This window comes from Thamnophis sirtalis, unplaced genomic scaffold, assembly GCF_051295495.1.
Source record: "Thamnophis sirtalis isolate CommonGarterSnake01/CBP01778 unplaced genomic scaffold, rThaSir2_p1.2 scaffold_4, whole genome shotgun sequence".
Taxonomy (NCBI): domain Eukaryota; kingdom Metazoa; phylum Chordata; class Lepidosauria; order Squamata; family Natricidae; genus Thamnophis; species Thamnophis sirtalis.
In genome coordinates, this window is record NW_028261384.1 from 92,947,471 (window position 1) to 92,963,820 (window position 16,350).

At 38.9% G+C, this 16,350-nt stretch overlaps 1 protein-coding gene across 1 annotated transcript in view; it reads right to left on the minus strand.

Annotated features, from left to right (window-relative positions):
* Positions 1 to 11,524, minus strand: part of ATXN7L3 (ataxin 7 like 3) — a 30,740-nt gene extending 19,216 nt beyond the window's left edge. Inside the window, exons 1-4 of the mRNA XM_014055568.2 lie at positions 11,224 to 11,524; positions 3,567 to 3,690; positions 3,123 to 3,255; positions 1,800 to 1,971 (exon numbers count right to left, since the gene is read on the minus strand). Of these exons, the coding sequence (XP_013911043.1) occupies positions 1,800 to 1,971; positions 3,123 to 3,255; positions 3,567 to 3,617 (356 nt within the window). The 5' untranslated portion in view covers positions 3,618 to 3,690; positions 11,224 to 11,524. The remainder of the gene's footprint in view (positions 1 to 1,799; positions 1,972 to 3,122; positions 3,256 to 3,566; positions 3,691 to 11,223) is intronic.
* Positions 11,525 to 16,350: the final 4,826 nt, after the last annotated feature.

Consider the following 16,350-nt stretch of genomic DNA (forward strand, 5'->3'; position numbering starts at 1 on the left):
ACCGGAGCTTGCCATCCTTCCATACAACAATTCCAAATTACCCATTAATTGTAGTAATATAATAGGGAGTTGGTAGAAAGTTGGAAACTCTATTAGCATTAAAGGAATTTTGTCCAGCACAAAATAAGCAAGTGTCTTAATTACCAATTATCACTATATTTCTTAGCATGTATAGCAAACTTCCTCAACCTAGTGCTACCTATGTATGGCTTCTAATTTCAAGAATTCAGCAGCCTCTATAATACCAATATTAGGGAAAACTGGTTTATAGACTGGGTAGCATTTCTGATGAAACTTACCTGCAACCCTGTGAAGCAGGTCAATATAGACTCAAACTGCAATGGAAACAAGAAGCTAAGAAACCTAAATAGTTTTTTTGTTCCTGGAATTGAGAGTTTGATGCAAAGGTAAAACTTGTACCAGGTGCTTTCTGACTTGCAGCTCAATCCCTTAAGTGGAATACCACAGGAAATCAAACTCTCACACAGTGCTGAGTGCATTCTTTCATCGTAATGTATAAGCAGAGAATTCGCTTTAGGGCAACATTCTGCAATTACAGATCATCTCATGCCATATTTTAGCAGCTGTCGGAGCAAAGACACCCTATAGAAAATAGGGAATTGATTGCCCATTTCGTTGTTTAGTTGCTAAGTCATATCCAACTCTTTGTGACCATAGCACAGACTCCCCCATCTTCCACTGTCTCCCATATTCATATTCATTGCATCGATGACACTATCTAACCATCTCAACCTCTGTCATATCTTTCTCCTTTTGCCTTCAATCTTTCCCAACATCAGTGTCTCCTCCAATTAGTCCTTTCTTCTCATTTGGTGGCCAAAACATTTGAGTTTCATTATCTGTTCTTCCAAAGAACAGTGAGGGTTAATTTATTTTAGGATTGGCTGATCTGATCTTCTTGCAGTCCAAGGGACTCTCAAGAGTCTTCTCTGAAACCATAATTCAAAGGCATCAATTCTTTGGTGCTCAGCCTTCCTTATGGTCCAAATTTCACACCCATGCATTGCTATTGGGAAAACCATAGTTTGGACTATACAAACCTTTGTCAACAAAATGATGTCTCTGCTTTTCATTATGCTGTCTTGGTTTGCCATAGCTTTCCTCTCAAAAAGCAAGATATTTTAATTTCATGGCTTCAGTCACTTCTGCAATGATCTTGAAGCTCAAGAAAACAAAATCTATTGCCGCTTCCATTTCTTCCACTTTTATTTGCCAGGAAGTGATGAGACCAGATGCCATGATCTTAGTTTTTTTAATGTTGATTTTCAAACCAAATGAGCCAATAAGTTGTTCCATGTCTGATTCTAATTGTTATTTCTTGAAAGAATTTTTAGGACACAGGTAGGGTGATCTGGTTCTCCAATCTCTTTAAAAATTTGTCCGTTTTTGTGATCCCCACAATCAAATGTTTTAGCATAATCAATGAAATAATTATATATGTTTTTCTAGCACTCCCTTGCTTTCTTCATAATCCTTTGAATGATTGACTACTGCCTTTCATATCTCCACATTCTTTGCGGTGGCAAACAAATGTAAAATGATGCAAAAATGCATCAGTTCAACTTTTTCAGTGGTGCATAATTTAGGCAAGCATGACAATGAATAATGCATTACTTTAAGCATAGAATAAACATAAAGCATACAATCATAGGAATCCCAAAGTTGGATTTTCTTTCCTTCTTCTGTTACTTCTGATTTCCAAGCATGTGATCCTTTGGTCTCACCTCTTTTCCTCCTAGGAAAAGCTTATAATGTTCAGAGCTTTCTCATATCCTCACCTCCTATTGGCAATGCGGCTGCTGTTCCGACCCATACCAAGGCACTTCTCCAAGTGTGGGGCGAAGCGGGAGGCAGCAATGCTTCGGCTACAGTTTGGGCACACACACTCCTTAGTCTTCCACTGGTTATATACCTGGCCAAAAATATCCAGTCCTGGTTGATCCACAATTTCTATAACCAAAAGAGAAAGAAGGATGTCTCTCAGTTGAATATATAGGCAGGAAAAGAGCTACATACATAAGCATCTCAAGAATGTCACCAAAGCATAGCAGCTTAGATTGACAGAGATTTTAAAACAGTTCAGTTTTCCCTTCTTTTAAGATAAGCATTACAAGAAGAATAGTGACCTACAATGTAGTAATCACTGTTGCTACCAGAACAATTTTCAGTCACATAGGAGGACACAAGAACCTCCAGACACTAGAATGGTTCTGACCAGCAGACACATATGCAACACTCTTTCAATTCTCACAAAGCTCCTTGGATAATTGTAGAACAATCTCCCCGTGTACGTACACACACACACACACACACACACACACACACCTGCCTAGCTTGCCATTATTGAGCAACAAAAGTTAAAATAATGGCTGATGAGTAGGGAACAATATAGGATATTCTGAACTACTTTAAGAAAAGACAGAATAAAAATACAATATAAAAAGATGAAATTTTGAGCTAAGCCAGCATTGTTCAGTTCATCAAAACAGTTTTCCTTCTTATTTTAAACTTCTCTTACAAAAAGAAAATCTCCTTTTGAGATGAGGTGTGTTCCTGGTAACTTCATGGATAGTATAAATTTCTTTAAAAAAATACAAAAGCAATTCTCCATTGTCTTCTTCCAGGATATTCATTCTCTTTGCAGGACAAGTTACAAATCCAGCATTCTTGATCATCTTCCATCAAAGTACAAATCAGGCATGACTCTGTTTAACTTCTGAGCCAAAAAATGGTCAGTCAGGTGCTGTAATCAGCTCAACTACCACAAAGAGACAGAGCATAACACTGTGTGCACATGTGAGCCAGGTTAAGTGGCAGCAAGCATGTCTGATTTTAAACAAAAAAATAGCAGCCCAACTGGCAGTTGTGTATGCTTAGTTAAAGATATGTTTATAGCTGGGTTTGCATAAATGCATCCCAGACATAACAAAACAAATACATTTTGTAGCTAAGCTTTAGGGAAGCATGTTTAATGTCTTGTATGAATCCAATGTATGTATAATCTTGAAATAATATGTCCTACCATGTAGCAAGGTTTTACACCTAAGCAAGATTCCTAGTAAGCAAATATAAGAAGGGCACTGGCTAAAGCATGCACTTACCAAAGTCCTTCATACTATCAGGATCTGTATCATCCAGAAAGAAGTATCCACATTTGACAGCACGGTGTACCTCAAAGCACAAGCCCAGACAAGCATCATCAATCAAGTCAGTATAAATATCATGAGCCAAAGCCTGCAAGAAAACAAGACCAAAAATGGCTTAACTGCAAGAACAAGGGACATCAGGAGACATGCCTATTATTATATATTATATTTCCCAATATAAAGAAAACGTATTCACTTTCAGGAAATGCTGGCATTTAAAAAAATCTTCTTAATATTTATATACAAATATCAAAGATAGATCACTCATAGCACACATATCAAAGCTAAGTCCTGACTACAGTGGGCTCTTCACGCTATTCAAAAGAACTGCAAGATTTTTTTCTATTCATGTATTCATTTCACCATAGTCTTTTTGGCTCTACTCTATCAAAAGCTTACCTCTAACTTGCTGTTATCCAGGCCCGACAAAGTCATTTCCTCCATTTTCATTTGCAACAGCTATCAGAAAAGATGCTGAAAATGCAACATAGTAGAGGCGAGGCTGAAATGGAAAGGGGTGCCCCTAAATGAAGACAGCCAAAAAGATTCAATTATTACTTCAAGAAAATCTTACTTTCATAATGGAAAACAAAAGCAAGTTATCCAGGACAGAAATATTAATAACAGTTTTAATTGATAATGTATATAAATTATCAATAATTTTGAAAAGTGCATTTTGGGGTGGGGGATTGGCTGTTTTTGAAAAACCATTCTTGAAAGAGGTAAAAGTTTATAAAACCTATTTTATAAATAGCTCTTTTCCCCCAGCAGTTTTTGCAAGTATTTCTCAATTTTTAATATAGGTTCTACTAAATTTATTGAAAATTTGATGGAAACCATATTTATCTGCCTCCTTAGCTGACAGAACTACTGCTATGGTGTGATAATGAATTAATGAGAAGGAATTATGGTCTCCGGCACAGGACTCATCTCTCCCTTCTCTCTCCCTTCAGTTGATAGCTTCACTTAACAGTTGCACTGGAATGCAGCAGATACAAGCTAAATCAAGTCAATAAACAACAGAAATTGACAGGATTAGGGCAGGGAAACCCATCAATCACCCATCTAGGGATGGGATTAACCTCTTCCCTTTAGGAAGAAGGACAAGGTTATAAACATTTTCATTATAAAGAGTATTAAGTAACACTTCTGTGATCAGCTGATACTCCCTGGTGTTTCCCAAGACCTTTTATAACTGCTGCAGTGTTGGCTACTTCTTGTTTCTTCCTGTGGGAAAAGATACAGGAGGGGACAATGATGCAGCTTGATAATACAGGCCATGAATTTAGTGTATGTGCGGTCCAGCCTGCTGCATTATTTCTGCTGTGAAGCACCCAGTTTAGAACATAGGGAACATACAATAATAGAGTTGGAAGGGTTAATGGCTTTTGGCAGCACACATAGGCTTTCTATTAGCTTGAGCAGCTGCTCTTAGTTTCCCTCTCAACTGCTGTGTTTGCTTTGGGATTGACTCTTTTTTAAAAAGTGGAATGGCTGTTTTAAGTTTTCTGTATTGTTTTAGTGGTGCCTGGCACTGCCCTCATTTGACAACAGAAATTTGGGGCTCAACTGTGGCTGTAAGTCAAGGATACCTATATCGTGGTTTCATTCCAAGGGGGGGGGGAAATCTAAAAGTTGTAAATGCTCCAACCCTGGAAGTTTTTAAGAAGAGATTGGACAACCATTTGTCTGAAGTGGTGTGGGGTTGACAACAGTGCAACATAGATATTCCCTCTGGCATTGCTTTGTATGGAAAGATGGGCTATGAATCGTATTAGAGATTTATAATATAAATATAACAAGCTTCTTTCTATACCCCCCCTCTTAGAGATTTTAACTACCTTGACATCAACTGGGAAACAAACTCTGCACCAAGTGGAAGATCCAACAGGTTCCTAACAAACCTAGCAAACAACTTTGTTTCCCAAGAAGGGAACAAGGGGATCAGCCATATTGGACTTAATTCTCGCTAACAGAGAGGAAATGATAGAAGGTGTTGAAGCCATAGAAACCCTGGGGGCAAGTGACCATGCAATATTGAAATTCAACATTATACAAACAAGTAGTAGAACAAAGTCAAACTAGAGTCTTGGACTTTAAGAGAGCTAATTTCAATAAACTTTTTGAAATTTTGAAAAATGAGATTACAAAAGCCCAGCCTAGCACAGTACCAATGAAGAAGAAAAATAACAGCTCCCAAAAGAAACCAACATGGCTGCATAAAGAACTCTCTGACAAATTGTAAGACAAAAAAGATAAGTATAAAAAGTGGAAAGAGGGGACATAACTAAGGCAGAATATCAGCAAATAGCCCGAGCCTGTAAAGATGAAGTAAGGAAAGCTAAGCTTCACAATGAAGAAAGGCTTGCCACAAAAGTAAAAAAATAATTTAAAAAAAAGCTTCTCCCAACATGTCAAAAACAAGAAAAGGGTTAAGGAAACAATTGGTCCATTGCTGGGAGAAAGTGGCAAGAAGGTGACAAGCAACAGGGAGAAAGCAGAACTATTTAACTCATTTTTTGCATCTGTCTTTACACAAAGGGATAAAACAGTCCAACCTATCAAAAACAGTACCACAAAAATCAGATTAGGAACACAAATTGAAATAGGGAAGAAAATGGTAAGTGAGCACCTGTCTATCCTAGACGAGTTCAAATCACAGGACCGGACGGATTACACCCCAGGGTTCTGAAGGAACTGGCAGACGAGATCTCAGACCCACTGAACTATATCTTTCAGAGATCATGGAGCACTGAGGAACTGCCAGAGGACTGGAAAAGAGCTGATATGGTTCCCATCTTCAAAAAAGGAAAATAGCTCCAGGAAACCTCAGACCTATCAGCCTGACCTCAATACCAGGAAAGATTCTGGAAAAGATAATCAAGCAACGAATTATCGAACACCCAGAAGCAAACAAAGTAATAGCCAAAAGCCAACATGGGTTTGTCAATCATGCCAGACTAATCTTATTGCATTTTTTGACAAAGTGACAAAATTAGTGGACTAGAGGAATGCTGTCAATATAGTTTACTTGAACTTCAGTAAGGCATTTGATAAGGTAGACCATAACCTATTACTAGATAAAATAGAAGAATGTCTGTTGGACAGCATCACTACCAGATTGATCCGTAACTGGCTGACCATCTGCATTCAATGTGTAGTCCTCAATGGAACTGCATCTACATAGAGGGAAGTATGCAGTGGAGTACCCCAAGGCTCTGTTTTAGGCCCAGTACTCTTCAATATCTTCATCAATGATTTGGATGAGGGAATAAATGGGGAACTCATCAAATTTGTAGATGACACCAAGCTGGCAGGCGTAGCTAACACTCCAGATGATAGGCTTAAGATACAGAAGGATCTTGACAAACTTAAACTTTGAGTACTATCTAATAAATTGAAATTCAATTGTGAAAAGAGTAAGGTTCTACATTTAGGCAACAAAAACAAAATGCACAGGTATAGTATAGGTGGTACCTTGCTCAATAGTAGTAACTGTGAGAGGGATCTTGGAGTCCTAGTGGACAACCATTTAAATATGAGCCAGCAGTGTGCAGCAGCTACCAAAAAAGCCAACACAGTTCTAGGCTATATAAACAGAGGGATAGAATCAAGATCACGTGAAGTGTTAATACCACTTTATAATGCCTTGGTAAGGCCACACTTGGAATACTGCATTCAGTTTTGGTCGCCATGATGTAGAAACAATGTGGAGACTAGAAAGAGTGCAGAGAAGAGCAACAAAGATGATTAGGGGACTGGAGACTAAAACATATGAAGAACGGTTGCAGGAACCGGGTATGTCTAATTTAATGAAAAGAAGGACTAGGGGAGACATGATAGCAGTGTTCCAATATCTCAGGGTTGCCACAAAGAAGAGGGAGTCAAACTATTCTCCAAGGGACCTGAGGGTAGAACTAGAAGCAATGGGTGGAAACTAATCAAGGAAAGAAGCAACTTAGAACTGAGGAGAAATTTCCTGACAATTAGAACAAAATAATCAGTAGAATAGCTTGCCTCCAGAAGTTGTGAATGCCCCAACACTGGAAGTCTTTAAGAAGATGTTGGATAGCCATTTATCTTGAAGGGTATAGGGTTTCCTGCCTAGGCAGAGGGTTGGACTAGAAGACCAAAGTCCCTTCAAACTCTGCTATTGTATTGTATTATTGTATTGTATTGTATTGTATTAAACTAACAAAACAAACCAATCCTATCCAAAGATACACCTCATCTCTAGAAACATTAAAATTGCATTCAATGATGGTATTGGCTGATTGCACAGGTGTTAGATATGTATTCCAAACAGCTTAAGGTGTAGCTGACATATTGAGGTGAGGCCACTTGTCAAATGCAGTAAACACCAAGGAAGAAAAAGCAGAAATCTGAAAAGAATCTGTTTAAGGGCTTTTCCAGATCAACACCCTCATCCACCATCTTCTGCCTTACTCCTTTCTAGCTTCCCAGCACAGAAATCTGGATTTCTCCACAAAAATCAAGGCCCACAAACCAACAACTTTTTCTTTTTTTCTTTTTAAAGATACCAGGTTAGATAAAACTGAATTGTAACCTGGCTATTTCCGGGATTCAAAAGTTTCTGCTGGGTACCCCCACCCCCACCCTCCAGGCAATCTACATTTCAATGGTTTTGATGAGGAGAGACAGAGAGGCCAAAGCATCTATATTAATCAGCTCTTATCTACTTTTGAAAAGAGAGAATGACCATGAAAAAACCTAGTTTGTGATTGTAGATCAACAATGGATGTGGAGCCCACAAATCAGCTATGCATTGTGTTAATAAAAGAATTGGGATAGGTGTGGTATGTATGTATATGCATATATTTGAGATAAATGGGATTTTTAAAAATCTAACATTAACATACATGATTGACAGAACAATGGCATCACTGATATTGATCAGTGCTACTCAAAACTTCTCTTTTCTTCTAAGAACTACATGTTTCAAAAATGCATGTTAAAAAAAATCTGTATTTATATTTTCAGGCAGAGGTTTTACATATGTATACCTAGTGGTTTTTTTAAACAATGTGGGCTTGCAAAGCTTGGTAGTAATTTCAAGATCTCTTTGGCACCCTATTGTTGGGGAAAATACTCCTTTAACACCAGATGCAGCCTTCATTAGCTTAACAAAGACAAAACAAAAACTAGACATTATAGGATACCCCAGATTGAATGCTTCTCTGCAGCCAGCCATCTGGAATCACCATCCCTTCATCCTGGACACTGTATCCATACCTAAACTCAGCTGCCTAATAGGAAGTTGTCCATTTGGAACACTACAAGACTCTCATAACCAAGACTACACAATGATGGCCAGTTTTACCATCTTTTTGGGCCACTTGTAAAACTTGAAAATAGGGAAGAATTAATCAAGTTCTTATTTAAATTGGCTATTTATTGTACAGCATCTCTCAAAGTTTTCACTTGCAACTGCCCCCTATCCTGGACCTTGGTATATCACTTTTTAACCTCTCTTCTCTGATTCACAGCTCTTTCTCAAAATATTCTTTACCATCATCAACTCTCTCCTAGGTTCCTATGCCACGAAATCTTGCAATAGTTAAGCTATCCTCTTTAAATTTGGTATGTTTTTTTAAAAACTGTATTAGTGTCTCTCTTCAGTTGGTTTGATTTTTTTTTCCCAAGCCACAGATTCAATTTAGGTCAACAGAAGCTGACATGTCCACTAGGTACTTAAATACCCTATAGAATTAATTTGATGCCCGCCCTTCTCCTGCACAGATTTATATCTTCTTCGGTGAAGAAAATGAACTGATGCTCAAATATACAGCCTTTATACTGGTTACACAGGATGCTGCACAAGCGCCCTGCCTGGAACAAAACTGAACTTCCCCAGATGGCTTTATTCTCAATCCAAGGTGGGATACAAGCCAGAGTTACTCATCAGAAGAAAATGCGTTCCTTCTCTACTCTGAGGAAATTTTATCTTTTCAACTATTACACCCCACATTCTAGAAAGAAATAACACTGGAAATAAATGTTGGAGCTAAGTCCTACTTTGAATTACAAAGGACTTGGAAAACAAAGATGAAATAACTATAGGAGGAACATTTTCAGTGCTCTGGTAGAAGTCTAAAAACAAAACCAGATAATAATGCTGAATAATGCAGAAGAGAAACCAAATAAAAGGAACTGATGACCTTAAATTTTCTGGACTATAATTCCTTGACTATGTTGGCTGCTGGAATCAAGTCGGGAAACAATTTATTCTTAGCTATTATGTGCCTTCCATGAGGCCTTGTCTGAGCTCCAAGCAACTCCTCCCTTAATCCAATTCAGCCTTCCTCCATTGCATCCATCAATTTCCAGACCTTTCTGAACATCTACTATCAGTTCTTCCTACTTTTATTAATTCATCTTCTTCAGCTGAATCTTCTACATTCTACCATTATTTTCCTTTAATTAAGCAAAAAAGAAGAAATAAAAAAGAATATATACACATGAATCTGACAGTCCCTGTAAGATAAGTTCAAGTACTGGATTTGAAATGATGGAGATTCCAGGTCCTAGTTTAGGCATGGAAAACATCTGGATAATTGGATTAGTGATCATTTTCAGTAGCAACTTGGGAAGTATAAAAAAGCTTATTCATTTCCCTCTCCCTTGCCAATTACTTTCACAAAATAATCAAATACATCTGTTTATTTTGACTATCTTATACTTTTCTTCACAAATGGGTTAGGTTTATTAATTTAAATCTCTGTGAATTTAGATATCTTCACTATAATCACAACAATGATATTGCACCAATTACATCCACAGTGAGCAAAAAAAAAAGATTATATTTTAATTTTGTTGGGGAGCAAAAAGGGAACAATCTATATAGGGCTGGGATTTCATATTTGTAAATAACATTTTTAACATGTTTCAAAAAAAGAATAACCTTATTTGATTATAAGGTCTGTATAACGTCCATGATTGAAAGCGAATCACAAATAACATATTTTCCATTCTAATTACTCAAACTAATGCAGCTAAAGTACAAGTGTAGTATATCTAGAGAGTGCCACTTTGAGAAAGGTAGTTTTCATCTATGCTCTTATCATGCTCGTTTTTTACCACCACTTATCCTGCCTTCACACTCATCCTTTGGGAAATATTTCACTTGGTAAAAGGAGTTGCCAGTCACATTTTGCCCTCATCCAGACTTAGTTGGTTCCCTCACTAGTTTAACAACTGCATTATCAGAGAATTGAAGGGTTGCTCAAATTAGCATCTGGTTTACCCCAAAAGTTGAGTACTTGCTTTGGAAACTTTCAGATGTATATTCCCAACATTCCACATTCTGAGATAAACAGTCTAATAAGTTCAGTAAATATTGTATGTTTGCTACATTTATGTCCAATTGCTCTTTTAGGAAAAACAGGGCAGGGCACATGTTCTTTCTTCTCATTTTGTATTGAACACAACCTAGAGAAGTAGACTAAACTATGTGTGTGAGCCAGGCCCAAGGTTATTTATGAAGCTTTGTAACTAGAGATTTCACTCCTACACAGACATCTAACTGGTATCTCTGCTAATTCTTGTTAAGTCTATCTGCCAAAAATTTACTCAATCCTATACAAAAAAGAGAGTTGCTCTATTATATCAGGTCAAAGGTCGCTTTAGCCCAGCTTTCAGTGTCCAGCAGTGAATAGTGCAGTGTCCCTGAAACATTGCAAGCAAGGGTAAATTCAATAGCTCTCTCTATTTCTTTCCTATATTCAGAAACGCAGTACTCCTGATCAGAGGCTTTATTGAACAATGCTGCTTAGTAGCTGCTCCTTCAAAAATGTAATTATCTTTTAATCAGATCTCTGAGCAAACCATTATTTTCCTCCCCAATCCCCTTGCCTCTTTAATCCCCGGGTGTGATTTTGCACCCCACATTTTGCATCTCACATCTTTAGGGTTTATCTACCCTATTTCCTACTTCACCCCCCCCCCGCCTATTTGCATGCCCCTGACCCTCTCATAGCAACCCCTGCCCTATTTTACCTTCCCCAAATTATTGCCTTCCCCCACCTCATTTACTTACCTCCACACACGGGGCAGGAAAAGGAAGAGAAGTCTCACAACCGATCACCTTCCCGTTGATGGTCCGTGGCTGCTCCCCAGGCGGCCTGCCGAGCCCCAGGCGAAGCAGCCATGCCCGCTCCTCACCGGGTCCCAGCTCAGCGCAAGGTCCCTGGCAGGAGAAAGAAAAGACGGACGGACGGATAAGTCAGTCCGGCCTAGCGCATCCACCTCCTTTTCTTTTACAGCGGTTCCAACACTGGCGGTAGCAATAGGAAGGGAAAGGAAGAAGGAGGGGGGGTATAGAAAGAGAGAGAGAGAGAGAGAGACACCTTTTGCAATACACACTCAACCGAACTTGCTGGTAATGGGGCGGGCACTGGAGGAGGGCATAAAAAAAAGGAATGGGTAGAAGGGCACCCAATGGAGTAGCTGTTAGGAGGAGGGGAAGGAAGCGACCAATCGACGTGGTTTCTGTCTCTTCTCCTCCCAGTCTCGCTGCCATTTAAGGTTGTTCGCGAGGAGTCGCTGTTTACTGGTACATTGTTACATTTAATGTAGAATGTCAGAATTTTCCGCGGCTGTGGGGAAGGGAAGGCTGGAGTTGGGGAAAGGGACAAAAAAACCGCCCCGCGCATACACTTCAAACGCAAAGCTGGCGGATATACCTAGTCGCGTTCGCGTCCTTGTGCTGATGAACTTGCTCCTGAGCCCTAGACTCTAACTTTGAAAAACAAAATGCAGAACATGCCACTGAGTCAGGGAGAAGGAGTTGCCTACAGTCCACCACTCCGACCAGTTCTTTCCCAGTTATTCAGGTGTGGAATCCATGTAGTTTAAACAGGTGATAAATAATGTATTCTAAATAATCCAACAGCCTCTTTCCGATCCGATGCGACGCAGAATTCTCAGGCTTGTGGAATTTTTTCACACTTCTGGAAAGCTCCAGGAACAAAACACACCAAAATAGAATTTCCAGATTTGAACTCTCATTGTTTTTCCCACCACGAAAATTAAGCACTGTTTGTCCTCTCAAAATCTGTTTGCAGAGTTCAATTTGCACCCCAAGATCCAGTGATTCAATTACAATATAAATTCAGAGATGAAAAATGCAGGTCCCGAGTGGGGATGCACATGATATATGTGATTTCAACAGATCTATCTGATTTCAGGCAACAGATCACTTCTTGAAGAATTCTTAGTTAAAAGGAAAAAAAGCTTGCTTTTAATGTATGCTAAAATAGTTTAGTATATCAACATATGTAATCTTTAGTTATGAGCTGATGTTTTATTTTCCTTCCTCTGTTTTATTTCTAACTTCTATTTATTTAGGCCAAACAACATAGAGTTGAAGAATTTTAAAATACCTGTACACATTCAAATTAGTTCTATTTCTTACAACTTTCATGTTTAAAAATGTCTTTCTGTTCCTGTACAGAGATTAAAGGTTTATTTTAAATGAGAATTATATTTACTATATTTATTCCTTTCTGCCAATTTTTCATCTCTGTCATGTGGAAAAAGGAGTCTCTAGCTTTCTAGTAGGTAATGTTCAAAACTGCTTACAAATAATTTGTTTAAGCATTACTCTGCCGTAGCAAACTCATAAATCCCATTATTAAAGATTTAGTTGCAAGTAACAGTGTTGAATGTTATGAAACACAAAAATATGAACCTTATGGTATGATAGATGTGATAAATGAAGGATACAGCAATCCAAAACTCCAGTCTACATTCACATGAATATGTGCAACACGTGTTTATTCACATACATACATATATGCATATCTGCAAAATATCTTTGTCCTTGCTCACTAACATGCAATCAGGAAGAGTACAGAAAGAAAGGGAGTCTGAAATGAGTGGGATCAAGTACTGCATGTGGAATTCTACTTCAATCCTCATGATCTGCCTAAATGATTAGATGGTATAAAGGGACTTTCTTTTCAATAAAATATTTACTTGAGTTTAGGTTATATTTCATGCAGTTATAAATGGACAATCAGTGTATAATGTGAAAGATGATTATTACCTCAGTGCAGCTAACTTACTGCCAGTTTTGCCAATTTATCTAATGATATATGCAGAAGATAATAAAGGTGTATTTGAAGGACCCTTAACTTAAAATCACAATCTGTATCCTCAAAACAAATTTACTAATAATAGAACCTAAGATCTTACGTTATAAAACCTTTTCCCAAACTGGGTACCCTCCAGATTTTTTCTTCTGTTCAATTGTGCCTTATTCTTGGAAGTTGTATGGACAAATCCCTGCAATTTTCTTGGCAAGATTTTTCAGTATTGATTTGCTATCGCTCCCCTCCCAGGCTTATGGAAAGTGATTGGGCCAGGGCAACTCAGCTGGATATGCAAATGCTGTTTCTAATTTTTTCAGGTGGCTATGCTAAAGGGGAAATTTTGAGTTGAAATCAATTCATCTGATGAACTCCCAGGTTGAAAGATTAGGAAAAAGCAGCAGAAACACCTATTAGATTTCCGAATGAAATGTAATATACAAAAATGTGTAATGCAATAAAGGCAATTGTTTTTACTGAGCTATAAAATCTTCCGTTTTTCTGCCCGATACTTCTTTTGAAGGGGTAGCAAGGTAGAATTTGCAATCAAAGATTGCACATTACACCCAGTTAAACTTTTACATCTATTGACATGGTATCTGGAACGATACCATGTCAACAAGCTCCCCGTGGAGATTCGAACCCTCACCACCCTCCAGGCCTTCCGCAAAGCCCTTAAAACCTGGCTGTTCCGACAGGCCTGGGGCTAATGAGCTTTGTCCCCCCTCGAATGGTATGGTGGTTGTGTGTTTTTAAACTGTGGTATTGTTTTGTTCGTCTTTTTTTTCCTTATTTGTACCCCCCCCCCCTTGACTTGGGTTGTGAGCCGCCCTGAGTCCCCTTCGGGGAAAAGGGCAGCATAGAAATACAATAAATTCAATTCAATTCAATTCAATCTGATTTCACTTTTGCGCGTTAGGCCTTCCTGCACTGCCAGGGCATCCATCTATACCAGTGAGAGTGAACCTTTTTGTAAATGTGTGACAAAATTGTGTGTATGTGTGCGATAGCAGGCATATACATGCCCACACCCAAAATGCAATGGGCCCCGCCACCTGTGCATGCACACATGACACTCCCCCGCATACACCCATGACCCTCCCCCATGCACTGGGGAAAGCTTTCACCCTCTCCAGGCTCCGGAAGCTTTCCTAAAGCCTGGGGAGGGTCAAAACTGCCTCCCCCCCGAAGGCCCTCCAGAAGCTGGAAACTGATTGTTTCTGAACTTCCTGTTAGCCCATTGGGCCTGTTTTGGGCCCTCTCCAGCCTCCGGAGGCTTTCCGGGGAGGGCGAAAATGGCCTCCCCCGGGTCTCCAGAAAGCCAAAAATTAGCTGGCCGGTGTGTGCCAGCACACTAGCACTGACAACTTCCATGCTGGCAGATACGGCTCCACCTGTAACGTGTGGCACATGTGCCATAGGTTCGCCATCACAGATCTATACTGAGTTGGCAGAAAATTATGGCTACAGAAATTGGCCTCCCCACTCTCAATACACCTCTCCTGTGTCCTGTGTTCTAACTGGCCACTGGATACTGGTCTATTTACTTAAATATGCAAGGCATGTTTCACAAAAAGATTGGTTAAACCTTCTGGCATTGCTCCCTTCTGCCTTTTGGAATGGCATCAGCCACCTGGAAACCAATGTATAATCAGAATAGTGATGGGGAGGTGGTGAGTTTTGAAAATGGTTCCACCCTTCTCTCCTGCTTTATGTAAGTGACAAAGCAGGCCAATCAACGTGCCAAGTTCACAAATAGGATTGTGGAGGCTCCTGCTTTCAGGAGAATGAGTCTTTTTCAAAACCTGGCATCTTCAAAACTCTGCATTCTCCTGCTTTACTACACAAGCTTAGGTTTCAAAACACCTTCCCCTCCCCCTGGAAACAGGTGATAAACCACAAGCTGGACTCTTATGGGCACTCACTGGTATTCCTAATGTCCCTAGGCTTTGACCAAGCAAAGCAAATAGTAATCAATATAATGAAGGATATGGAATTAACAGAGTTGGAAGGGACGTTGGAGGTCTTCTAGTCCAACTCCCTATTCAAGCAGAAGATCCTATACCATTTCAGACAAATGGCTGTCCAAGTAGAACTAATAGGTTGCCTCTCCACAGTAAAGACAGAATCAAACAGGATGTGTGGGAATCAGCAAGTTATCTAAATGATCTGATCTTCCCAAAACAAAGAATAGAGCCAGATTTAACATTCTCACCTCAGCGCTCCTCCAGGGCAGGTAAAAGAGAACACAAATAGCAGAATGGATAAGTATATGTGGTAAAGGAGAAGTTGAAGATATCTCACATGTTTCATTGTACTGTGAGTTATACAGAGGTCAGTGTATATTCTCCCCTTTATTAGAGAGATTGCCTGGGAGGCCAGACAATTTTTATGTAGGCTTTCTCCTCCAGGACTCAAACCTGGATACCACGCATGCAGTGGCAAAATTCTGTGTTGCTACAATGTCCATAAGAAAAAAATTGGCTACAGAATTATAGCCGTCAACTTGTGCTAATTTTTGGAGACATCTCTTAACAATTTTTGGAAAATTATATTTACTCACATAATTATCGGCTCTCCATTCACATAAACTAGGGAGTGACACTAATGGTTTGAGAACATGTATTTTCTTAACAGGGATGTTATTATCTACTATTAATGTCAGTACTATTTTTTAAATATATTGTAAACGGTGATGTTTATTCCTGGCCTATGACCGTAATAAAGTTATATTCTGTTTTAGGTTTCAAAACACCTCTCCAGCTTTGTTTGTGGGTAACAGAATAATTATATTAATAATAATGATGATGAGCAGGTTTGATACATCTTCAAACTGCTACTGGTTGCTGTTGGCTTAAGAGCAAAATATGAAGGCTAATTTGAGATTATCTTATACATAGACTGAGAACGATGGACATGTCAGAGTAAAGTTGTTGCCAGGGGTTATTTGTATGGTGGTTAGAATTGTTAAATAACTTGTTAACATGTAGAAATATGACATAATAAACATGTACATTAATATTTTATATTTAAATTGGAGTTTCAGCTGACATTGCAATGTTATTGGACACAAG